This window comes from Chiloscyllium plagiosum, unplaced genomic scaffold, assembly GCF_037043375.1.
Source record: "Chiloscyllium plagiosum isolate Xiang-an unplaced genomic scaffold, Cpla_swu_hap1 HiC_scaffold_37, whole genome shotgun sequence".
Taxonomy (NCBI): domain Eukaryota; kingdom Metazoa; phylum Chordata; class Chondrichthyes; order Orectolobiformes; family Hemiscylliidae; genus Chiloscyllium; species Chiloscyllium plagiosum.
Genome location: NW_028270175.1, coordinates 34,280,518 through 34,306,736, shown reverse-complemented (window position 1 = coordinate 34,306,736; position 26,219 = coordinate 34,280,518). Strand labels below are relative to the sequence as shown.

The 26,219-nt window shown below is 40.0% G+C and overlaps 1 protein-coding gene across 3 annotated transcripts in view; it reads right to left on the bottom strand.

Annotated features, from left to right (window-relative positions):
• mtor (mechanistic target of rapamycin kinase) overlaps positions 1-26,219 on the bottom strand; it is a 387,814-nt gene that overhangs the window by 121,773 nt on the left and 239,822 nt on the right. For all 3 annotated transcript variants that reach the window (XM_043675588.2, XM_087980582.1, XM_087980583.1), the window contains 2 exons: positions 3,499-3,599; positions 287-402 (listed from right to left, as the gene is read on the bottom strand). In XM_043675588.2, the coding sequence (XP_043531523.1) occupies positions 287-402; positions 3,499-3,599 (217 nt within the window). The remainder of the gene's footprint in view (positions 1-286; positions 403-3,498; positions 3,600-26,219) is intronic.

The window sequence follows — 26,219 nt, the reverse complement described above, 5'->3', positions numbered from 1 at the left end:
GTACCAATTTTTCTAATCAACCCGGTGAAGAGATGGTACATCTCTGGACCAGGTGGGATTTGAACCTGAGCCTCCTGGCTCAGATGTAAGAGAGCCAACAGTTTGCATTCACTCAATACTTATTGATTAGATAGTGGAGGACAAATTATGCTTAACCTAAACTAACATCAATTGGAAAGATTAGATCACTATTAATAGAAATGATGTTGAATATTAATAAGAGTCGATCAGATAGTCTCTTGTCCTGATCAACTGGAGAAGTTGTTCTGTCAGAACCTACACATACCTGCTGGGCTAAGGAGAAGAGGTCCTGATGTAATGCCAACACAGCTCTGTAGAAGGCACCATCATGAGTATCTCTTGGAATCATACAAGCATACTCTTCCATACTGTCCCAATGACCTATTAATAAATACAACAAAGCATAATCAGCAATGAGCGAGAAACCAGATATGAAGGCATGGTATTAGCTGAGGTGTTATGTAATACGTTATCAAATGAATCTTGGGTGGTTAAATTCCCAGTTACAGGATATTTGTTATGTTAAACAAAATTGACTTCATTTTAAAAGAAAAGCAGAAACATTCCACAAATAACCAACATTTCTGACAGCATCTTTGAAAAATAGAAACAGAATTAATGTTTCAGGTCAATGACCTTTCATCAGATTATCAACTTCCGTTTCACTGTCACAATTGCTATACTGGTTCTCAATAAAAGCACAAAGGTCCAACTAATTATTGTCTATTATAGTTGGACAGGCTTTAACTTGTTTCACAACAAATCCTATGAATGTGGCACTTATGTCGGCTTGTTAAATAATATCACCTGCCTAAACTTGCAGTAAAATGAAAATGCACTTTTTGAAAGAATTGGAGTGACAACAGATCATTTCAGTGCCAACAATTTTTCTTCTTTTTTAAATCATGTCCAGTTTTCAAATGGGAAATGTAAGGCTCGAAGCAGCTTCACTGTTTTCTACCAATTATCTTTAAATTCTACCTGTACTCTTTCATTATCTGTCCCTGATCTATTTTTCAGTAGAATTGGTTGCAAATCAATTTGTTTACCATGAATCTCCTCTTGGGTTCTACTGCCCATTTGGTAAAAGGAAGAAAAACCGTAAAATTAATTTTCAATTACTGAAACAGGCTTTGGAGAGTTGTTTTGAAGCCTCAACATTGAAGATTGACTCAGTTCCCTCAAATCTGAACAGGCCAATCCTGAACATACATAGGAAGACTTCTGTCAATGAATTAATTTGCAGCAGTTGGGTGAGAAAGGCCAGTATTGGAAAGAGCAGAATAAACATGATCATTTTCAAATTCCACTTGTTTGGGTTGACTAAAATACAGAGTAACCACGATTACCCAAATGACACGGGTGCAGAGTATATTGTTCAGATAGTCGAATATCAGATAACACAGTTTAGCCAAGCATCGGGACCTTGCAATCTCATTTGCATAATCCACGTTTGGATAATTGAGGTTCCTCTGCATACTGAAAAACGAAAATATGAAACATGCAACTTCACAAAACAGGAACTTTGTTACTCAAATATCTGTGGATTAATAGTTACCCTGTTCCCCAGCCACAGTAAAAGGAAAGCTTAGAAACTAAAGGAAACACTTTTCTCTAATTTCAGCAAGTTCCTTGATATTATATTCTGGAGTCTGACAGCTGCGAATGGCCTCTCCTGAATAATCAATGGCTGCTCTCAGCAAGCAAAAAATATCCAATCTGAGGCTTTTTTCAGTCCAGTAAAAACAAATGTGTGTTAGTAACTTCATACTGGAGAAAACGTCTATACATCAAAGCAGAGCAGTTTGGAACCTGCATCAACAAAATACTAAAGGCATATTACTTCTGGTTTTCAATTTTCCTTTTTCCAAAAAAACGTTCTACAGTGCAGTCAAAAACACAGGGCAGACTGTTTGAGTGTATGAAATCCTTTCTCTCCCCCTACAATCCTCCATCATTTGCCTAGGCTGCAATGCAGTAGTCAAATGAGACTTAATCTCAAATCTTCACAAATATTGTTGCAAATCAGTTGGTAGCAACTGTGTGACAATAGCTCAGAAAGAAAATAACTTCCATTGCAATAGAACTGGAGCCTAAATAATAAAAACAGCAGAAGAAATCTAACTGCACTTCATATGACTTGTGGCATCTCATGATGCTGCTACAATGCACTCCACTAGTCACACTTTGATCAAGAATCTGATTACTCTGTCAAATTGTTGTCATTGTGATCATGAGTCCTCATTTTAGGCTTTAAAAATTGCAATTTATGAAAAAATAACGAATAAGGGCCGGTGGATTAAGGGGTCAAATACTTTTAGCCAAATTGCCCTTGTTCGTAGTATCTTGCCAGGCTTAATAACCTTTGAACTCAATAGCTTAACTTTAGTGTCAGATTCTTAACACTGAATGTCCCCTTTAATTCCAGTTAAAATGTGGACCTTGCTGTAACTAGAGTGACTGAGGTGAACTGCATGAAACTATTGAAAAGTTGAATAAGTAGATGAGGGAGAAAGGAATAAAAGTTGTGTTGCGGTGAAATGGCATAAAGTAGAATGGGAGCTTGTGTGGCAGTTAGGTCAATGGGTTGTATCACTGTTGCAATTAGTATATCATAGAATCTCTACAGTGCCAAAACAGGTCATTTGGCCCTACAAGTCCACACCGACCCTCTAAAGAGGAACCCACCCAGACCCATTCCCTTACCCTATTACTCTACATTTACTGACAAACGCACCTAACCGACACATCCTTGAACACTGATCAGCAATTTAGCATGGTCAATCCATCTAACCCGCTCATCTTTGGACTGTGGGAAGAAACTGCAGCACCCAGAGGAAACCCATGCAGACACGGGGAGAATGTGCGAACTCCACACAGATAGTTGCCCGAGCTGGAATCGAACCTGTGCCCCTGGTGCTGTGTGGCAGCAGTGCTAACCACTGAACCACTGTGTTTCACCATGCAAGTTACTATGATTAATTCCACACAATCCTTTATAATATAATCCCATCAGGAAAGAGCTAACATTTAATAGAACATGACAGTAAATAATGAACAGCTTTGAATGAAAATACAAAGCTACAGATAATGAAATCTAGATCATAATACATACTAAATATACTTTGTTAGGTCAGGACCCAAAATCTCCAGTGCTTCTCGGTGAGAAATGACTTTTAATGAGGCACCTCAGTGGTTGCATCTTTGCACAAAGACCATCTTTAACAGACTGATGAACTGTGCCTTTACTAGAGTACATATTTGAACAAAAAGGAACTGTCTCCAATTTAAACCTGAAGAGTCAATTTATTATTCTTTTCTTTTCCAGATGCACATCCATCCTCATCAGAAAAAAAGAGGCTTCCATACAACTAATTAGCAACAAATTCTATATCACACTGGTAAGATTAAAGTGAAATTATAGCAGTAACACTAATTGCACATTAGACACTTTGATAATTGAAGGTAATCACATACCTAGTCCCCATGCAGCTGCAGCTGCCATTCTTGCCATTTTTGCTTGTGTGTCCTCACATACCATTGTCCACTTTTCACAACACTGCTGATGGAGCTGTCCCCTGAAAGAACAGGTGCAACAAGTTTACACTGCTGAAATTTTCAACTGCCATGAATGTGTGTCAGAACATGTCCTTTTTCAAAAACCTTTGAATGATATTGATTTACATGTTGGTTCATTTTTTAAACATAATTCTTATTCACTTTTTATCAGAACACCATACCAGAAATTGGTTAGGTGATATTTTTGGCACATTTTTAGAGGGTTTCTCTCCCTGAGCTTTAGCAAGTTTTCTCATGCTACTTTCCTTATCTATGTACCACGCCCCTACTGCACCCGGTCATTGTATTTTCCCCATTTGCCACAGACTACTGTAGGATTTTCAAGAATTCCTGGTGCTGGATCATCTTTAAAGTCTAGCCATACACCCAGTCAAGCACTGGCAGTCCACAGCTGCCCTGCACTGTTTGTCCCGCAAATACTGGACTGAGGGTAACTGGTACCCTGCTTTGGTGATGGGAAATGTAACTAATGACTCTGGAGTACTCTCTGAGATACTGGTGACTGATAGAGGATCGGAAGAGCAACTGGCGAGCTGGAGACATCATGTAACTGCTCTGAATTGCATTTCAGGAAGTGTTGTCCTCTAGTTTCTATCTAGAGTATGAGAGACTGAGAAACTACATACCAATGAGGTGAGATGCCATAATAATGGGATGTTAATGCATATAATTTGGCCTCTGGCAACTCACTAGGAACAATCTCATCTTGTCAATCACTACTTGGTTCAAAAATATAACTTTTTGCTCTAGCTGTGGGAAGCTCCTCGTTGCCAATCTCAATTGATTATCTGAACTTTCTTGCCGACACCCATGTTGTTCAGTGCCAATGAAGATACTGTCACATGTATTAATTGATATATACTGGTAAAGTTGCGCATGTAAGCACAATGGTGTTACAACTGTTTTGATGATGGATGACTGAATTTGCAAGAGTGCCCTGGAATACCTAGCTTGTCCAGAAATGCAGCTAGGTATAAAATATCGTGGAGGATGAGAGATTATTTATCACGTTGAACGGAATTCTCATCATTCTTCTACTAAGGTGCATCCTTCTTACGCTTTGAAACTATAGCCCAGTCATATAAGTTTGGAAGCTTTACTGACCATGAATATTAATGCACCATCTGGATGTTGTTGGTAAGTGGTGGCATAGGCTTCCTTACATTACATTAAGTCACATGAATCACAGCAATATATCAGTTTGTTTTAACTCAAAACCAAGTAGTTAACACTCACCTGTACTTCAAACTAGATTGATCCATAGAAAGGGCGTGTGGGATTGTGATGTGTGGATGATGCACTATATTTAAGATGATCTTAATAAGTGAGTAATCTGGACCTTTTGCTTCAATCTTTAATCTCTGCACATCATTAGAACACATGAAAGCTTCACAGCATGAAAGCAATTGTGTTTTGGAAGTGCTGAGGCGAGAATAATCATGTGAACCAGACTCAGACTATCGGAAGGTCCACAACAACAGGGAAAATATGTTCATTACCCTCAGTGCTTGTGCTACTATCGAGATACTAGGGAGTAGAAAAGTGACATGTGAAATTAGAAAGCAGGCGAATCAAAAGCGAGCATCAGCAAAGATTAGAATGTGGGAAAATGTGAAAAACACAAAGTTAAAGGCACTCTAACTGAATGCACACAGCATTCACAACAGATAGATGATTTAAAGGCACGAATGGAAGTAAATGGGTATGACTTAAGTGCCATTACAGAAACATGGTTACAGGGTGATCAAGGTTGTGGACTGTATACTTGAAGTTATCCACATTTAGGAAGGTCCTGGGCGTGTACTGTATATACTCATAACAAAATGGCTTATGCCTGCTCACACAAAATGGCCGAAAAAGAAAAAGAGGCAGCCTGCCTTAGAATTAAAACACAAGATGTGGAGATAAATAAGACTAACAGTCTGTTCCAGCCTTTAATTAAAGAAAATGACAACATCTTTGAACAAAGTTACACCAAGGCCATGACAAGCAACTAATCCTAGCCCTCTTTATAAAAGTAATCGCCTCAGTGAATGAATGAACACCAAGCATGAGATAAGCCCAATCATCTCTTTAAACAATGTCCTGGTAATGACTTAAAGTTATTTTATAGTTGTTTTTTTGAAATGAATGACTTCATAATAGGTTCTAGTTAGAAATTCCCTTGGGAATTATAAGGATAGTTTCTAGCATAAAAATATATACATACAACCAATGTTTAATAGAAGTATTAAAGAAAATGTATTTAGACCGAGACGTGAAAGTTAATCAGCTTCAGAAAATACCATCCTGCACCCTGAACAAAATAGATTGCTTACAGCCCAAAGTACTAAGAGTAGGAAAAGCTGTATTTAACCTTACACTTTAGAACTAACTTCCTAACAAAAATCAATATTACAAATCTTATAGCAACTAATTGAAACTAACTGCCTTCATATTTTTGCATGCATAATTGGGACAGTGGGAAATATAAGAGTAATAACAGAATTTAATAAAAACAGCACAAGAGACAATAAATAATCAAATTCAAACCGTGTCTACAGATAAACCAGCCTGAGAGGTCTGAAGGAGTACAGCAATAAACTTTAGAATGCAAATGAACAGGATGCACAGAAATCCCAAGGCCTAGAGATTATGGTGTCAGTTAAACACCATGAGATCATGGAAAGCTGAGGCTGGTCAAACGGGTGTCCATCACTGATTGGGTGTTTTACTGGATTGGGTGTATAGATTGGAGGGAAAGACTGTAGATTCATAGAAATACCTACAGTGTGGAAACAGGCCATTTGGCCCAAAAAGTCAACACTGAACCTCTGAAGAGTAATTCACCCAGACCCATTCCCTTACCCTATTACTCCAAGTTTCACCTGAGTAGTGCACCTAACCTACACATCCATGAATACTATGGGCAATTTAGCATGGTCAATCCACCTAACCTGCACTGTGGGAGGAAACTGGAGCACCTGGATGAAATCCACGCAGACACAGGGAGAATGTGCAAACTACACACAGTCGCCGGAGGCTGGAATCGAACCTGGGTCCCTGGTGCTGTGAGGCAACAGTGCTAGCCACTGAGCCATCATGCTGCCCACTGTAATTCAGAAATGTATAAAAATACTACTTTTTACTGTATGTGTTAGATCAATGACACACTCTATCCTCTGATCTGATCTAAAGATTAAGCAAATAATTGAGTTTGTATGTTGAGGCCAGATTCAGGGAAGATCCTTTGGCCCTCTCCCTGTTTTAACTGGTTTCTGCATGAATAAACTTCCACCTGCTTGTATCCTACCTGTCTCCCAAGTCTTCATTCCCTTTCAGAGAAAAACACTCCCACATTAGCAAACAAATGTCAAAACAGACTGTAAAAGTTTCTACAGGTAGGTAAAACAGAACGCTTGGCTAAAATGTAGGCCCATTAAAGGCATGGTCAGAAGACCTATAAGAGGAACGTAGAAAATAAGGGCATGTGTAGGCCATTCGGCCCTTCAAGCTTGCTCCACCATTCATTATGATCATGGCTGATCATCTACCTCAATAGTCTGTTCCTGCTTTTTCCTGATCCTTTGATCCCTTTAAATCCAAGTGTTATATTCAACTCCTCCTTCACATCATACAATAATTTGGCCATCACTGCTTTCAGTGATATTGAACGCTCTCTGGGTGAAAACATATCTTCTCAACTCAGTCCTAAATGGTTTACCCTATATCCTTAATCTGTGTCCACTGGTTCTGAACTTCAGACATCAGGAACATCCTTCCTGTATCTACTATGTCCAGTTAAAATGTTATAGTTTTCTCAATTCCAGTGAACATAATCCTAGCTTAGTCAACCTCTTCTCATATCTAAGCCGTGCCAACTCTGCTATCTGTCTTGTGAATTTTTGCTGCACTGTCTCTATAGCAAGAGCATCCTTCCTTTTATAAAGGAGACCAATACTACACATTATTCCACATGTGGTCTCATCAAAGCCCACATCTAACTGCAGCAAGATGCCCCTGCTCCTGTGCTTGCATCCTCTCATTTTGAAGACCAACATACCATTTGCCTTCTTGACTACTTGCCGTACCTGTATGCTTAACTGCGGTGACTGATGTAAGAAACAACTCATCTGGCTTGCTCATGGCCTTCAGGGAAGAAAATCTGCCGTCCTCACCGAATCTGGTTGAATGTTACTCCAGACCCACAGCAACATGGCTGACTCTCAAATGATCTCTAGATGGCCTAGAAAGCCATTCAGTTGTATCAATCGCTACAAAGTCTCAGCAAAGAAATGAAACCAGATGGACCACCTGGCATCGACTTAGACACTGCAAATGACAACGGCAAAAACAGCTCTGCAGATCCTGCAAAGTTCTTATTACAAATATCTGGGGGCTACTGCCAAAATTGGGAGAGCTGTCTCACAGACTAGTCAAACAACAGCCTTATACTTACGGAATCAACTTTCACTCCGGACTGCATCAAGTCTCATGGCTTCAGGTTAAACATGAACAAGGAAATCTCCTGCTTATTACCACGTTAAGTCCTTCCCCCGGTTGATCAATCAGTACTCATCCATATGGAACAACATTAGGAAGAGGCATTGAGAGTGGCAAGAGTGCAAAATATACTCTGGACAGGTGCTTACAAAAGTGGCTAGGCTGCAGCACTACTAATTGACCTGGTTTGCAGCAGGTGGAAAGGGAACCAAGGAGAGGGAAAAATATACTTGACCCCATCCTTACAAATCTGCCAGCTGCAGTTGCATCTGTCCATGGCAGTATTGGAAACAGTGACCACTGCACAGTTCTTGTGGGGACGAAATCTTGCCATCACATCAAGAATACTCTCCATCGTGTTATGTGGCACTATTACCATGCTAAATGGGACAGACTTTGAACAGATCTAATAACTCAAGACTGGATACCCATGAGGCACTGTGGGTCAACAACAGCATCAAAAATGTATTCCAGCACAATCTGTAACCTGATGGCCCGGTATATCCCCTATTCAACCGTTACCGTCAAGCCTGGACATCAACGCTGGTTCATGAAAAGTTCTCAGACGCAGCACCAGACCCACCGAGAAATGAGGTGTAAACATGGTGAAGCTACAAAACAAAACTACTTGCATGCCAAACAACGTAAACAGCAAGTGATCCCATAACCGATGGATCAGATCTAAGCTCTGCCATTCTGCCACATCCAGTTGTGAATGGTAATTAACAATACACAATTCACTGGAGAAGGTCGCACAAATATTCCCATCCTCAATGATGGAAAAGCTCAACACGTCAGTGCAAAAGATAAGGCTGGAGCATTTGCAGCAAACCTCAGACAGAAGTGCCAAATGTATGATCCATCTCGACCTTCGCCAGTGGTCCCTAGCATAACAGAAACCAGTCTTCAGCCAATTTGATTCACTCCACATGATATCAAGAAGTGGGTGGAGGCACTGGTTACTGCAAATGCTCTGGGCCCTGACAACATTCTGGCAATAGTACTAAAGATTTGAGCTTCAGAACTTTCTACTCCCTTAGTGAGGCTCTTCCAGTACAGTTACAACACTGGCATCTACCCAACAATGTGAAAAGTGATCCAGAAATGTACTATACACAAAAAGCAGAACAGATCCAACCTTGCCAATTACTGACTCATCAGTCTACTCTCAATCAAAAATAAAGTGATGAATGGTGTCATCAACAGTGCTATCAAGCAGCACTTGCTCAGTAATAACTCTATCATTGATACCCAGTTTGGACTCCACAAGGGTCACTCAGCTCCTGACCTTATTGATGCAAACATGGACAAAAGAGTTAAATTCCAGAGGTGAGATGAGAGTGACAGCACTTGACATCAAGGCCACATGTGACTCAGTGGAGCATCAAAAAGCACTAACTAAACTGGAATCAAAGGGAATTAGTGGTAAACTCTCCACTGATTGGAGTCATACTTGGCACATAGGAAGACTGTTGTTATCCCAGTTATCTCAGCTCCAGGACATCCATGCAGGAATTCCTCAGGGTAGTGGCCTTGGTCCAAATATTTTCAGCTGCTTCATCAAAGACCTTGCCTCCATCATAATGTCAGAATTTTGTTGTTCGCCAATGACTGTACAATGTTCAGTACCATTCGTGATTCCTCAGATACTGAAGTAATCCATGTTCAAATGGAACAAGATCTGGGCAACATCCAGGCTTGGGTTGACAAACGACAAGTAACATTTACAATTATCGAATCATACATCAGGGAAATAGACCCCTCAGTCCAACTCATTCGTGCTGTCCAGACATTTCCATCAGACCTCGTCCACTGGCCAGCATTTGACCCATATCGCACTAAACCCTTTCTATTCATGCACCAATTCAGATGCTATAAGTGTTGTAATTGTACCTGTCTCCACCATTTCCTCTGGCAGCTCACTCAGACACCCTCTACATGAAAAAGTTACCCCTTGGGTCCTACTTAAATCTTTCCCCTCTCATCGTAAACCTATTTCCTCTAGTTTTGGATTCCGCCATCCTATGACGCCCCTCATGATTTTATAAACTTCTGTAAGGTCACTCCTCAGTCTCCGACGCTCCAATGAAAAAAAGACTTAGCCTAATCAACCTTTCCTTATAATCAAACACTCCAGTCCCAGCAAGATCCTTGTACATCTTTTCTACACCCTCTCAAACTTAACAACATCCTTCCTATAGAAGGGCAAACTGAATTGTATGCAGCATTTGAGTGATACGAATGCCAGACAATCACCATCTCCCATTATAGAAATCTAACACTACCACCCCTTGACATTCAATGCTGGAAGCAGATCATTGACCCGCAATGCTATTCAGGAGGGGATTCCAGGATTTTGATCCAGTGGTATGTGGGATCGCCGCTGGCCAGCATTCATTATCCATCTTTAGTTGCTCTGCAGGAGATGGTGGTGTGCCACCTTCTTGAACCGCTGCAATCCACATGCTGTAAGTTAGAAGTATAGAATAGAATCTGGAAGTGTGGAAGAAGGCCATTGACTAGCAATGCTCTTCAGGAGGGAACCATCACTGAATACCCCACCATCGGCATCCTAAGAGTTACCATTGGACAGAAATCCAACTGGATTCACCATGAGTATAGCAGCTGTAAAATCAGATCAGAGGCTATGAATACTGCAGCGTTTAACCCACCTCCTGACATCCCAAAGCCTGCATCATCTACAAGGCACAAGCCAGGAGTGTGACGGAATATTCCAAAATGTTTGAATAGGTGTAGTATCAACAACACTCAAGAAGCTTAATACCATCCAGGATAAAGCAGGCCTCTTCATTGGCACCACTTCCACAAGCATCCATTCCCTTTACTATCGACACTCAATAGCAGCAGTGTATACCATCTTCAAAATGCACTGCAGAAATTCACTCAAGATCCTCAGGCTGTGCCTTCCAAACTCATGAGCACTTCGTGAGATCTTGATGATTAAGGGCAGCAGATACCTGGGGACAGGACCACCTGCAAGTTCCCCTTCAAGCCACTCACCATGATGACTTGGAAATAAATCATCATTCCTTCACTGGATCAAAATCCTGGAATCCCCTCTTGAAGAGCATTGCGGGTCAAAGGCCTGCTTCCACACTTAGGGATCCTATTCTATGCTTCTAACTTACAGTATGTGGATTGCAGCGGTTCAAGATGGCTCATCACCACCTCCTGCAGAGCAACTAAAGAGGCATAATAAATGCTAGCCAGCCAGCGACTTCCACGTATCACGAGTGAATAAAAACAACCATAGCCTCACAAATCACACTGAAACATCTCTGCCTTCTTCTCGTAGCTTACCTTCCCATCCAGCTTTATGTTATTGTGTAATGAGAAGTACAGAAATAGCAGACGAGCTAAGTAATTACTTTTTGTCTGTTTTCACTAAGGAAGATACCAGAAACCAACCAGAATTGGAGATCCAAAGAGCAAGGAGGAATGGGGAATTGAAGGAAATTAGTAATACTAAGAAGGTTGTGCTGGAGAAATTAATGGGTTGACAAATCTCTGATACTCTACATTCTTGAATGCTGGAAGTAGCAGCTGTGGAGATAATGGATGCATTATCTTCCAGAAGTCTATGGATTCTCGAATAGTTTCTGTTGATTAGAAGAGTGCAAATGTCACTGGACTATTTAAGAAGCAAGACAGAGAGAAAATGGGCACTACAGATGTTAACCGTATAGCAGCAATAGAGAAAATTGTTATTTCTGAGTGATATGATACATCAATACATGGATAATACTGATCTGATTGAGTGTAGTCAGTACATTGTAGAGTAGTGAGTGTCACTTTGGTTCCCTTCTTTGAAGGAGGATTTTGTAGACATAAAAGGTTCACTAAATTTATTATGCAGATAGCAGAATCGTCCTATGAAGCGATACTAGGAAAATTAGGCCAAAATTCTGTCTTGAGTTTTGAAGATTGAGAGGCGATCTCACTGATCTTACAGGGATACTTGCAGGGATAGGGTAGGTGTGGCAAGACATTGCCCAGTTAGGGCGTCTAGAACATAATAAGGGGAAAGTCACTTTAGACTGAGATAAGGTTTTTTTTTTATTTAGTGCATTGTAAATCTTTGGAATTCTCTACCATGTGTGGGTCATAAAATCTCAGTTATTGAGTAAGTTTAAAGTAGAAATTGACAGATTTCTTGACACCAGTGATGTAAAGAAACATGGGAATAGTGCTGGTAAAAGATATTGAAGTAGACGTTCAGCCACGATACTATTGAATAATACAGCAGGCTCAATGCGCTGAATAGTCTACTCCTGTTCTTATATTCTTCTGTTTCCAACAGCATAAAGAGCTACTTTAATACAGTCTGACTGCACTAACATATTGTACTGCGCAATACGCTTGAATTGAGCTAGCCTTCAGTAAGCTACAACTAACTGCTGTCATGACATTAGCCAAATTTTCCCTCATGCAGATGCTGTATCCAATCAAGAATGCATCTATGACTCTGATGATTAGAGGAAATGATGTCAAAATGGGTTCCTTCCTGGTCACTATATATAGTTTACAGCTAAGAGAGGGAGAGTCTTATAAGCAAGTACAAATGAAGTAAAGATTTGAATCAAATTACCCAAAACAACATTCCTTCTTGGCTGTTTAAAGTCACAATTATTCCCAGGCTTTAAACTGTATTGACTATTGGATTGAGTTCAATTAGCACACCTTTTCTTCATATGTATGTGCAACAATGAAGCTAACAATATGCTGCACCTCTTTACTACAGTTAAATGAAGATTGACATTATCATCCAAAATAAGTGTATTTCTAAAAAGTGTGTGAAATGAATAAAGTTATCACATGTATTAATACATTACCTTGATAACTAAACTCGCACCTCTTTATTATACCTTATATTTACAATTCAAGTGCTTCATAAAATGTATCACTTATTTTCTATTTACACTGGCAGTTCATGTCAATTAACAGCACCAGCTGTTCAAAACACTTACAGAAGGTCTGTGGACAAGTGTATGTTCTTTTCATTCTAACGTATGGTCATTAGAAATTCATTTCAGCTCAGCACCTGTTTCACTGGATCTGGGACCAGAGTGAAAAGAGCAAGCAATAATCAGATTGAAGAATGAAGTGTCCAGGATCTGAACCAGAATGTGTAAGTTAAAATATTTAATTCAATGCCTAAGTACGTAGCATGAAATTGAGGGGGATAAAAGAGGAATCATAGATGAAAGAAACTCAGGAAAAGTAAAAATGTATTATTTTTAAAAATGACCTTCATTAAATAAAAAAAATGAAGGAATATGATCCACACCTTTAGAAATGTTCAGTTCCAAAAAAGATATCTGGCAGTAATTATGCTTCTAACGACGTTGAAACAAATGGAAAACCCCATTATTTCTGGACTATCTACTGGGTATCTAGGTACTAGAAATTCACACCCTTCCATTGGTGAAAATGCTCAAGTCTCTTGAAAAGGTGGTGTCACAGCACAGGTTTTGTAGAAGCAAAGAACTCAAAGCAACTTGCAGATTTCCATATTTAGCTGCACAGACATGAACAGTAGACATTGTCTGATTTGCTCCTCATTCAAGGTGGGACCTGCCAATATCCTTGTTATGTTAATTTTAATTACAAGCCCATGGGCGGCACGGTGGCACAGTGGTTAGCACTGCTGCCTCACTGCGCCAGAGACCTGGGTTCAATTCCCACCTGAGGCAACTGTCTGTGTGTAGTTTGCACGTTCTCCCAGTGTCTGCGTGGGTTTCATCCGGGTGCTCTGGTTTCCTCCCACAATCCAAAAATCTGCAGGTTAGGTGAATTGGGCATGCTAAATTGCCCATAGTGTGAGGTGAAGGGGTAAATGTAGGGGAATGGGTCTGGGTGGGTTGCTCTTCGGAAGGTCGGTGTGGACTTGTTGGGTCGAAGGGCCTATTTCCACACTGAAAGTAATCTAATCTAATCTAATCTCTAAACAGAGATGCACAGCACAGAAAGAGACCCTTTGGTCCAACTTGTCCATGCTGACCAGATATCCTAACCTAAACCAGTCCCAATTGCCAGCACTTGGCCCATATTCTTATAAACCCTTCCTATTCATATACCTATCCAGATGTTTTTGAAATGTTCTAATTGTACCAGCCTCCACCACTTCCTCTGGCAGCTCATTCCTATAAGGTTGCCCCTCAGTCTCCGACGCTCCAGGGAAAACTGCCTCTGCCTACAGCTCAAATCCTCCAATTCTGGCAACATCCTTGTTAAATCTTTTCTGAACTCTTTCAAGTTTTACAACATCCATCTGATAGGAAGGAGACTAGAACTGCACACAATATTTTAAAAGTGGCCAAATCTTGCAATTTTTTAAAGTAAAAAAAAGTAGTGATTTTGGAGACGAACTGCCATGCAACAAAAATACGTAGAGATGCATACTGTTTGAATGCCTGATTATTATCACTGTATTCCCATCTACAAGATGATTTCAGACTGTTTTATGGAATGAAAATGATCACTTCAAATGCCTTAGCATTTATTTTGAACAAAGCTCAATTCTGTTTTCCAACTTCATCCAGGAACTCCCAATAAAAACATAGTTTAACATGAATTGAAAGATTAAAAAGGAAACCAGTGCCAGGACCCATAGGTGATGATATCTAGTATGAATTAAACATGTCACTACTTTAGATTTGGCAGTCCCTCTGATTAGTTCCAGGAGAATAACTTTCCCTCGAGGAAACAGATGGCTGCTGTTTGAGAGTAGTGCCTCAGAGCACTATGCAAATCTTTATTGACAGAAAAAACAAACTGAAGTCATTTAATGTTAAAACATCAGAAAGAGTCAAAAGTAAGAAGCTTTGTAACCTTGTGAGCACTAACACCTGTGACATTTCATCAGTATATGATATGCCCCTGATGGATTAGTAACAATTCCTGACATGTATAGATGATTGTTAAGCGAGGGCCCCAAAAAACTCAAGAAAGTTAGATAAATGGATCACTTGTGCTAAATGTTGAAAATAAATCAGTAATGACCTTATTAGGGTCAAATGAAATGCAATTATTTATGTCAATTTTTTTCCCCTCACAGTAAATTCAGAATTCCAAACATTCCAGAAACTTAGAATGAACAATATTTAAAAGTCTTGATGGTAACTGGAATGAACCTATCTGGAAAATACAAGGTATATTTCAAACACTAACATTTTACAGATATTGGACAAATCAGATGGCCAGTAGCATGCCAACCTAAAGATATCAGAATTGGATGCATGTAGTAAATGGCTGAGAGGCACAGGAATTTACAATCCCTAAGAAATTCAACAGATTAACAATAATCTTAAACAGAACATTTGGTCGGATCAGTATGGAGGGTAATCAAATAACAAATTTTCTTCATTAAGGTAGTTTAAAATTTAGAACTCAACTCCTAGAATTTACACACAAGCATATAAATTCTCAACTGTGTGTTGAAGTATTTTAGCTTTCTATTTACTTCCACTTCCAGTTTATTTTTTATTTTCTTTCTCCAGAAAAGACTAGTCCTTGTGGGTGTAGAAAGTCCTCTGTTACCTTATTCAGCTTCTTTTCAATAATTTTGGAGATGAACTAACCCATAACTAAAATTAATTGAAATATATACTGCCTTAATGTTCAAGTGAACAGATCATTATTAACCCTGAAACCCAAAAAGGCTCTTTGGTAAGCTAATTACTCTCAATGTAACATAGACAGAAGTGTGCAACGGCAGTGAAAACAAAACCAAACATTACTTAAAAGGTTTAAAACCAAACATAAAATGGTTGGAAGAAAATGCTACAGGACACAACAGAGGTGGAAAAAAATTGGAGAAGGGTTCAACTAAATGTAAAATTGTTGCACGTTTGAGTTTAAAAGTTACAGCTCATTGAGGATGGGAAGTGCAAGGAAGGTAAAGAGTTTTACAGGTTTTGTACCTTGGGAACGAATCATTTAACAGTAAAAGATAGAATAAATCTCAAAATTTAACAGAGTGGCAGAGTAATATGACACAAGGATAAATTAAACAGAAGTAGGAGTGGGCCACTTAGCTTCTCATGCCAACTCCACTATCAATAATATCACAGCTGCTCAGACTGTGGCTATAACTCTACTTCTTGTGCCTCCATAACTGTAACTATCTTGTCAATCAAAAATCTATGACATTAAGTTAAAATTCACAACAGTGAAGCCAAATAGCCCACTCAAATATTTTTATAATAACATATTAGATATTTGAAGGACTGCAGAACACAGTTAACAAATTCTTACAAACCTGTAACAAAGGTTTCCAAACTATCATTGCTGTTCATTCTTGTTATCTTAAAGTTCGTTTCACTTTTTTCTCCTTTTCTGAGACCCCAAGATTCATTAAAACTAAATCTTTCTAAACCTTACCAATGCCTAATGGGTGACATAAAACAAGTTTATTAAAATATGCTGTTGATCAGCTTATGATAAACTGTAGCCTTGAATGGCATGCAAAACCATGTGCAAAACCGAGCAAGCAAGTTATAACCAAGAGCATCAATCTGAAATGGTAATTCTGTTTTTCTCTCTCAACAGATGCTGCTTGTAATGGACCAGACCAAACCCTCTCAAAATATTCATAAGATAACCTAGACCCTCAGCTCTTCTTAATTCAAAATAAGGTATTGCATTCCAGATGCAATTTGACTGGTCAAACTATCAGATTTAAAGCAAAACACATTTTACTCATCCACTATAATTAAAATACAACAAAGGGAAGGAAGAATTTGGGATCAGAATTCTATTGGAGAACTTAAAATAATAGATACAGTAACTGATACTAATTAACTATTCTAACATAGCAAAATCCCATAAATACACCTTTGGAAAAAGGCAAATTCAGAAAATAGACTGCCTCATATGCAACTCCAGTAGCAGGAAGAGAACCCCCAGCTTGAGGCTGTAGCTGAGAGGGAAAAAAATAGCTCTTACTTCTTCAAGACCCCAACAGCAACTGCTGAAAGCTAAACTAAACTAAAGATCCTGGTCCTGTGAGAATTTGACCAAATCCATTCAGGCTGCTTCTATTGTTCCAACTTGGAAAAAAATACACCCAAGAACTCACAAGGTGTTTACTTTATTGGCTTTCCAACTATACAGCTCATCACCTTTGTCTTAAAGCCGCTCTAAAAGAAATCAGACAAAATAACCTTTTAAAGCCACAGCATCATCACATGCCTAACCTATGTATTTCAAGCATTTTTGTTTTTATTTCAGATTTTCAAAACCTCAGTATTAAGCACACTCTAAGTTGGTTCTGGACATTCATTGGCAGCTGTCAAACATGACCCACTCATGTACAATTAACAGCTGCTTTTTGATGTCCACTCTACTGAGAAACAGAAACCAACTCTCAGTCTACAGGCAGCATTAGCAATGACCCTTAGTGAAATCTCATTTGTACAAGATCCAGCAGCAGGCAAGGCACTCATCCACATTTCATGAAACAGCACAAACATGTCTTCGCATGTGGTCATCCTGAAAAAAAATGGTTCAGGGAGCTGAAAATAGTCTGAGGCACAGCAAATTCTTAAAGAGAAAAGTGAGATCATTAATGTGAGACATGGAGGAAATGAACAATCATAAAAAAATCGGGTGTATGTTCCTGATTAGATTGGGCAAAATATTTATTTTGGAATCAAACCATGTACTTGGTAAATGAACATTGGGAACCTGTCAGATGCATAATGTACAGATAACTTTCAAGCTTCAAAGCATTAAAAACTCATTGGAATGATGTAGGCCAAAGCTGCTATGTTGTGTAAATCACCACCGATCAATAATATTATGAAATGCTCTGGTTTATTTCATAATGATAGCAAACTTCAAGCTGGTTAAGCTCATGCCTCTTTCCCGCAGAGATAGTGAAACATCATAATTAAACCAATTCTACTGTAAAATTTCCAAACAGCATAAATCAAACTGAATTCTACAATCGAAGCCAGTGACTAATTGAGTGCCTTTTTCTTTCACACATGCTGTTGGTGATAATGACTGACGGTTGGAAATAAAATGACAATTCCACTCAATTTTCCCAGAAAGTTGCTTATATACAAAGCACTCTGCATTGTCCATTAATCAGGCAATTGTTTGCAAAGATTGAATGAGTTAATGATTTCCTGTTGAAAGTATTTCTAATACTGAATGGTTTGCATTCTGGGATTTTTTTTATTAATTACGGTAAAAGCCATTCACGTGAATGTAACAGATATATGTGAATATTCTTCATGCTAAGTATAATTAAGCACAGATTCAGGTGAAAAGTTAAAGAGTCAGAAAATGGAGGTGTTGGTGTTGGACTGGGGTGGAAAAAATTAAAAATCACACAACACCAGGTTGTAGTCCAACAGCTTTATTTGGAATCACTAGCTTTCAAAGCGCTGCTTCTTCATCAAGTGGTTGTGGAGCACAATCATAAGACACAAACTTCATAGCAACAGAATTGCAGTGTCGTGCAATGTAATATTAAATACATTTAGCTTAAGTCTTTCAACTTTTAGAATGACCATGTTGGTTTTGGCTCCTTAATATGTAAATCTCAGAACTTCTTTAAAGTTACATTCTCAAGATAGCTTTTAACAGTAGGTGTTTTCTCAGCTCTGATAATGCATTGAAGGTGTGAAGTTGAAGTTAAAGTCTGTCTGTGCTCTAGTGTTAGGTCAGACTGATCCTCTTCCTAAAGTGGGAGCCACAGAATCTTGCATGGATTTTTGAGCAAAATAAAATGTAATTCGGTAAGTACAAATTCATCCCACAAACATATGTGTGTGTGTGTGTGTGTGTGTGTGTGTGTGTGAGAGTGTGTGCATGTTGGGGTGGGAGTGTCTGTGTGAGAGTGTAATGCGGTAAACGTCTGTGAGAGGGTGATGTGTGTGGGTGAGGGTGTGTGTGTGTGTGTGTGTGTGTGTGTGTGTGTGTGTGTGTGTGTGTGAGAGAGAGAGAGAGAGAGAGAGAGAGAGAGAGAGAGAGACAGAGAGAGAGAGAGAGTGAGCATATGAGAGAGAGCTTGTGTATGAGACAGGGTCTGTGGGAGTGTGGGGGTCTGGAGGAGTGTGTGTGTGCTTGCTCAATGATGATCAATGAGAGCAAAGGCATGTGTGTGTGTAACGGGGTCTATTTTGGGAACAATTACAGCTTGCTGATTTTATTAGGTGTCACTTGATACAAATGCATTGATTTGAAGTAGAAGTAAGCCATTTAGCAACTTAAGACTGCACCATCATTTAGAAGATCAAAGTTGATCTGTTTATGCTTTGAAATCCACATTCTCATCCAGCCATGTTAATCTTTAATACCCTTGCCTAACAAGAATCTGTCAACTTTCAATTTAAAAAAATAATCAATGAACCTGACTGCATTGACTTTTGAGGCAGAGAGATCCAAAGTGATGCAAAACCAGAGAGAAAAAAAACCTCTTAATTTCTGTCCTGAAAGTGTGACCCTTTTCTTTGTGCAATGTTCCCTTGTTCTAGATAAACATCCAAATAGAAACAAACTGGCAGATGCAATACAACGTGGATAAAGGCAACTTTATGCACTTTGTTGCAAAAACAGGATGGTGGATTATTCAATATTTTTCCTCATCAACCTGTTGAGAAATGCTGTGAAAAACCTCGTGAGGTGGTGGGACAGAACCCTGGTGTCCTGGTTCAGAGACACGAATATTACAACTATGCCACAAGAGTCCAAGGTATCCGAATGGCTATAAATTGAGAGAACGGAATGAGCAACAAGACCTGGATATCTTCGTATACTGAAGTTAAGGATGCAGGTGGCAAATGACATGTTGGCTTTCACAACAAGAGAATTTGAGTACAGGAGCAGAGATGTCTCATGGGGCCTTTTGAGACCATACCTGCAATGGTGTGTGTAATTTTGGCCTCTATCGCGGAGGAAATATGTTCTTGCTATAGAGGGAGTGTAGTAAAGGTTTACAGACTCATTCTTAGGATGGCAGGACTGACGCATATGGAATGATTGAATTGGTTACGATTATATTTGCTGGAGTTCAGAAGAATGAGAGGAGGATCTCACAGAAATTGATAGCATTTTGACAGTAGACAGAGAAGTTGCAGAAAGATGTTCCCGATGACGGGGGAAGCACAGAACTAGGAGTCACACTCGAAAGAAACGGGGTAAACTATTGAGGACTAAGATGGGGAGTTGCATCAACACTTCCCTACTTTTGTATACTATGCCTTTTAGCAATATTTGCTAAATTTACATTTACCTCCCTTATTACACGCTGTAACTGTATATTAGTTTTCAGCAATTCGTACACAAGTACCCCAGATCTCTTTGCACTAAAGTACTGTGAAGTTTCTTTTCCTTTAGATAATAAGTTGCCTTTCTATTTCTCTGACGAAAACAAGTTACATTTATGTCTTGTAACACTAGTTCCATCTTGCCAATTAGAAAAAAGTCATTTATCCCAACTCTCTGCTTTCTGGTTAGCCAGTCCTCTATCCAAGTTGATTGCTTATCCTAACCCCATGCAATTTTACCTTGTTACCTTGTTTTTTTGGCAGCACCACATCAAATGCATTCTAGAAATCCAGATATATTCCATCTACAGGATCCTTATTACCTCTTTGCTTTTACATCTTCAAAGAACTCTAGCAAATTAGTCAAACATGATATAAGCTTCATAAACCATGCTGACTCTGACAGATTACATTCTGACTTTGCAAATGTCCTGTTATTATTTTCTTCATAATGGATTCTAACCATTTCCCAACAACAAATGAAAAACCAACTGTCTATAATTACTTACTTTTTGCCCCTCACCCTTTTTGAATAAGGGTAACATATTAGCATGAGTATTGCTGTTTCTTTATCACAGCATCCAATATTTCTTATATACTTATTCCAACATTGTGGCTACTGTTAGGGAGCCTGAAGACAGCCCCAGGTTGTAGTTTCTTTCTCTGACTTAACATAACTTTTTACCAATCCGCCAGCTCCCTTTCCAGCCCCATCTCATTATCTCCCCATTCCCAATCTCATCCCATGTCCAGCCTTTACTCTCCTCCCTGCCTCCTTGACCTGAACTTGCCTGTCCATCTTCCTACCCATCTATCTGCTCAACCCTTCCCACTGACCCATCACAATAACTCTCTACCTGCATCCACCTAACACTATCACATCTCCCAGCCTCACCCCCCCCCCTCCCGCTATTTAGTTCTGAGCTCCCTTCGCCATTCCCAATCCTGATGAAGAGTCTTACCTGAAATGTTGACTTCTCCACCTACTGATGCTGCCTGGCTTGCTGTGTTCTTCCAGCTTGCTGTTTGTTTACTTTGGATTCTGGCATCTGCAGCTTTTTGTCTCTGATTCTTCATCCTCATCTCCTGAATCAAGGTTCTTACTTAATGACTGCATCAATGCCATCCTTGATTAACAGTGCCACCCTTCACCTTTACCTAGCTTCCTATTCATTTTAAACACCATAGATTCCTCAACATTCAGGATCCAATCCCTTTCACTATTAATTCATATCTCTATTATGGCTATCAGATTACATTTATGTACTACGTTATAGCAATTTCTTTACTTTATTATGAATCCAATGTGCAGTCAGTTGACATTTGACTATTTTCTGTCATCTTTGTAACATCTCGTCTTGGCTGATGGCTGTCCATTCAAGTATTCTCTGAGCTTCATTTTTCAAATGACTATTTTATTCTTGTGCCTTGATACATCTACATTAGTTTGATCCTCACTCCCATTACATTGCACATTATAACGCAGTTAAGGCCCTATGGCCCTCGATGTTGTGCCGACCTGGGAAATCAATCTGAAGCCCATTTAACCTACACTATTCCATTCTCGTCCATATGCCTATCCAGTGACCATTTAAATGCCTTTAAAATTGGCGAGTCTACTACTGTTGCAGGCAGTGCGTTCCACGCCCCTACTAATCGGAGTAAAGAAACTACCTCTGACATCTGTCCTATATCTATCACCCCTCAATTGAAAGCTATGTCCCCTCATACTAGCCATCGCCATCCAAGGAAAAAGACTCACTGTCCAACCTATCTAACCCTCTGATTATCTTGTATGTCTCAATTAAGTCACCTCTCAACCTTCTCTCCAACGAAACAGCCTAAAATCCCTCAGCCTTTCCTCATAAGACCTTCCCTCCATACCAGGCAACATCCTAGTAAATCTCTTCAGAACCCTTTCCAAAGCTTCCACATCCTTCCTATAATGCGGTGACCAGAACTGTACGCAATATTCCAAGTGTAGCTGCACCAGGGTTTTATACAGCTCCAGCATGATCTCATGGTTCCGAAACTCAATCTTTCTACCAATAAAAGCTAACACACCGTACGCCTTCTTAACAATCCTATCAACCTGGGTGGCAACTTGCAAGGATCTATGTATCTGGATATCCATTTTTTAGTTTAAAATGCTCTCTGCGTCTCCAGCTTTATAGATTACTAGAACACGTCTCCCAGTATAGTTCAGGTGCAGGCTGTTCCAATGGCACAGCCGCATTTTCAACAACACCAATGCTAGAGGTCCATGATTTGGAGCCCACTGCCGACACTAATCTTTGAGCTATGCATTCATGTCACTAATTTTATTTGCCCTCTGCCAACTGATTCGGGCTCAGGTGAAATCCAGAGATTACTACGCTACAGCCTATATTTTCCCATTTTGTTCCTAGCTCCTAACATTGCTTAAGTGAAATATTTTCCTTGGTTTGCCTATGATACTTTCATGGACCTTAACGACTGGATCTTCCCCCTCACATTTCAAGTTCCAGTCCAGTCCTGAGTAGATGTCTCAACCATTAGCACTGGGTAGGTAATACAGCCTTCTGAATTTACTCTGTTAGCTGCACCGAACAAAGCCAGTACCCCTCACCACATTACTCCCATCAGTTAACATATCAACCTTGCAGCCCTCACACTCATACAAACAGAATCGCAAACCTGTTGAACAATCACAAAGGTGGAGGTCGCTAACTTTGTTCGATAGCAGGAAGCAATATCGGATTTGAAGGCATAGAGTTGAGGAATTGCAAAGGGAAAAAAGACCCTGACAGGATTTATGTATAAGCCTGAGCAACAATCAGGATGCGGGGAAGAAAATAGATCATAAAATAGGAAAGCAGCATGTAAGAAAGGTACTATTAGACTAATTAAGGGGAACTTTGATTTGCAAGGAAAATCAGGTGGGTAGTGGATCCCAAGAAAAAGAATTCATGGAATTCTCAAAACTTACTAATTCAAGGAATATTTATGAGATGGTTTGTTGGAGTAACTTGTGACAAAACCTAGTAGGGAACAAGCCATTCTGGATTTGGTAGTGTGTCATGAGGGAGACTTGACTAGGGAGCTTCAGCTGAAGGAACCCCTGAGGGCAGTGACCATAATATGATAGAATTCATCCTGCAGTTTGAGAGGGATAAGCTGGAATCAGATATAATGGTTTTATAAGTGACTAAAGGTACAGTAACCACTGGCCAGAGTGAATGGAAAGGGGAGTGTAGCAGGGAGGATGGAGGAGCAGAAATAGCAAGGATTTCCAGGAGTGGGTCTGGGTGGGTTACTCTTCGGAGGGTCAGTGTGGATTTGTTGGGTCGAGGGGCCTGTTTCCACACTGTAGGGAATCTAATTTAATCTAATTTGGGAGGCACAGCAAAAATTCGTCCCAAGGAAGAAAGGTATTAAGGGGAGGGTGATGCAACCATGGCTGACAAGAGAAGTCAGGGACAGCTTAAGATTAAAAGAAAAACATACAATGTGGTGAAGATTAGTGGGAAGTCAAAGTCAAAGAGTTATACAGCACTGAAACAGACCTTTTGTTCCAACTCATTCATTCAGTCCAGGTATCCTAAACTAAACTAGACCCATTCGTCATGGTTCCAAGTCCTTTCTTTGTTCTGGTTACGATTGTGATGCTATTCACAAACCTGAGATTCCATACGGTCTGACCTTCTTTAATGCAATCAAATCTGTCTGGTTGTCCTTCCTGCAGCATCCTTTTTATTTTCTCTCCAATAGCGTTAAACAGCATGGATGATGGAAAAGACCCATGCTCGATTCAAATGGAATTGGTTGGTATAGCCAACTCCTGACAACTTTGACAACTCCTGAAGCATTTCTGTATATAAAATGTATGAGTGTACCAAAGTTTGTGTGTGTTCCACCATGCATCATGCTGGACAGTGTGGAAAGCATTGGAATAGATTAGATTAGGTTAGATTCCCTACAGTGTGGAAACAGGTCCTTCGGCCCAACAAGTCCACCCGACCCTCCCAAGAGTAACCCACAGACTATGAACATGAGCCAAAGCTAGCCTTCCTGCTTATTTTCACACTTCTCCATGAGATTTCTGAGCAGAAGCAAAGAGTTCAGGTGCAATCCTTCCATTAATGAAGCCAAACTGCTCCATTGCCACTTCGCTGTGCAGGATGGTTGCTTAAAAGTTACCTATTTGATAACTTGAGTAGTGCTTTTGATGAATGACTGATGAGAGTGTTTGTGAGATAGTCATAGAATCATACAGCACAGAAACAGATCCTTTGGTCAAACTCGTCCATGCTGACCAAGTTTTCCAAACTAAACTTGTCCCATTTGCCTGCATTTTGGCCCATATCCCTCTAAACTGTTCCTATTTATGTACCCATCCAAATGCCTTTTAAATGTTGCAACTGGACTTGGGTCTACCACTACCTCTGGCAGTTCATTCTAAATACAAACCAATCTCTCCCTCAGTGTGGAATGGTTGCCCCTCAGGCCCCTTTTAAATTTGTGTCCTCTCATCTTAAAAATACGATCTCTAGTTTTGAGATCCACTACCCGAGAACAAAGACCTTTGCTATTCACCTTATCTATGGCCTAAATAATTTTATGAACCTCAATAACATTAAGATTGATAAGTCTCCAGGGCCAGACCAGACTTATTCTAGGCTGCTCCGGGAAGTGAGAAAGGAGGTTGCTCAGCAGCTGGCGAGGATATTTGCCTCCTCATTCTCCACAGGAGTCGTACCGGAGGATTGGAAGGAGGCGAATGTTGTTCCTCTTTTCAAGAAGGGTAACAGGGAAATCCCTGGCAATTATAGACCAGTCAGTCTTACGTCTGTGGTCAGCAAAGTTTTGGAAAGAATTCCGAGGGATAGGATTTATGACTATTTGGCAAAGCATAGTGTAATTAAAGGCAGTCAGCAGGCTCAGAGGGGCAGATCATGCCGCACAAATCTTACTGAGTTCTTCGAGGAGGTGTCAAGACAGGTCGACGACGGTCAAGCAGTAGATGCGGTGTATATGGACTTCAGGAAGGCATTTGATAGGGTCCCCCATGGTAGATAAAGTCAGGAAGTATGGGATACAGGGAGATTTGGCTATCTGGATTCAGAATTGGCCGGCTGACAGAAGGCAGAGAGTGGCTGTAGATGGAAGGTATTCTGCCTGGAGGTCAGTGTTGAGTGGGGTCCCGCAGGGCTCTGTACTTGGGCCTCTGCTCTTTGTAGTTTTTATAAATGACATGGGTGAGGAGATTGAGGGGTGGGTTAGTAAATTTGGAGATGACACAAAGGTTGGAGGTGTCGTCGCTAGTATCGACGGCTACTGCAGGCTGCAGTGCGACATAGACAGGATGCAGAGCTGGGCTGAGAAATGGCAGATGGAGTTCAACCTGGATAAATGCGAAGTGGTGCATTTTGGAAGGTCGAACTCAAATGCTGAATATAGAATTAAAGACAGGATTCTTGGCAGTGTGGACGAACGGAGGGATCTGGATGTGTAAGTACATAGATCCCTCAAAGTTGCGACCCAAGTGGATAGGGTTGTTAAGAAATCATATGGTGTTTTGGCTTTCATTAACAGGGGGATTGAGTTTAAGAGCTGCGAGGTTTTGCTGCAGCTCTACAAGTCCCTGGTGAGACCACACTTGGAATATTGTGTACTGTTCTGGTCACCCTACTATAGGAAAGATACAGAGGCTTTGGAGAGGGTGCAAAGAAGGTTTAACAGGATGCTGCGTGGACTGGAGAACTTGCCTTATGAAGAAAAGCTGAATAAGCTCAGACTTTTCTCTCTAGAGAGAAGGAGGGAGAGAGGAGACCTGATCGAGATGTACAAAATAATGAG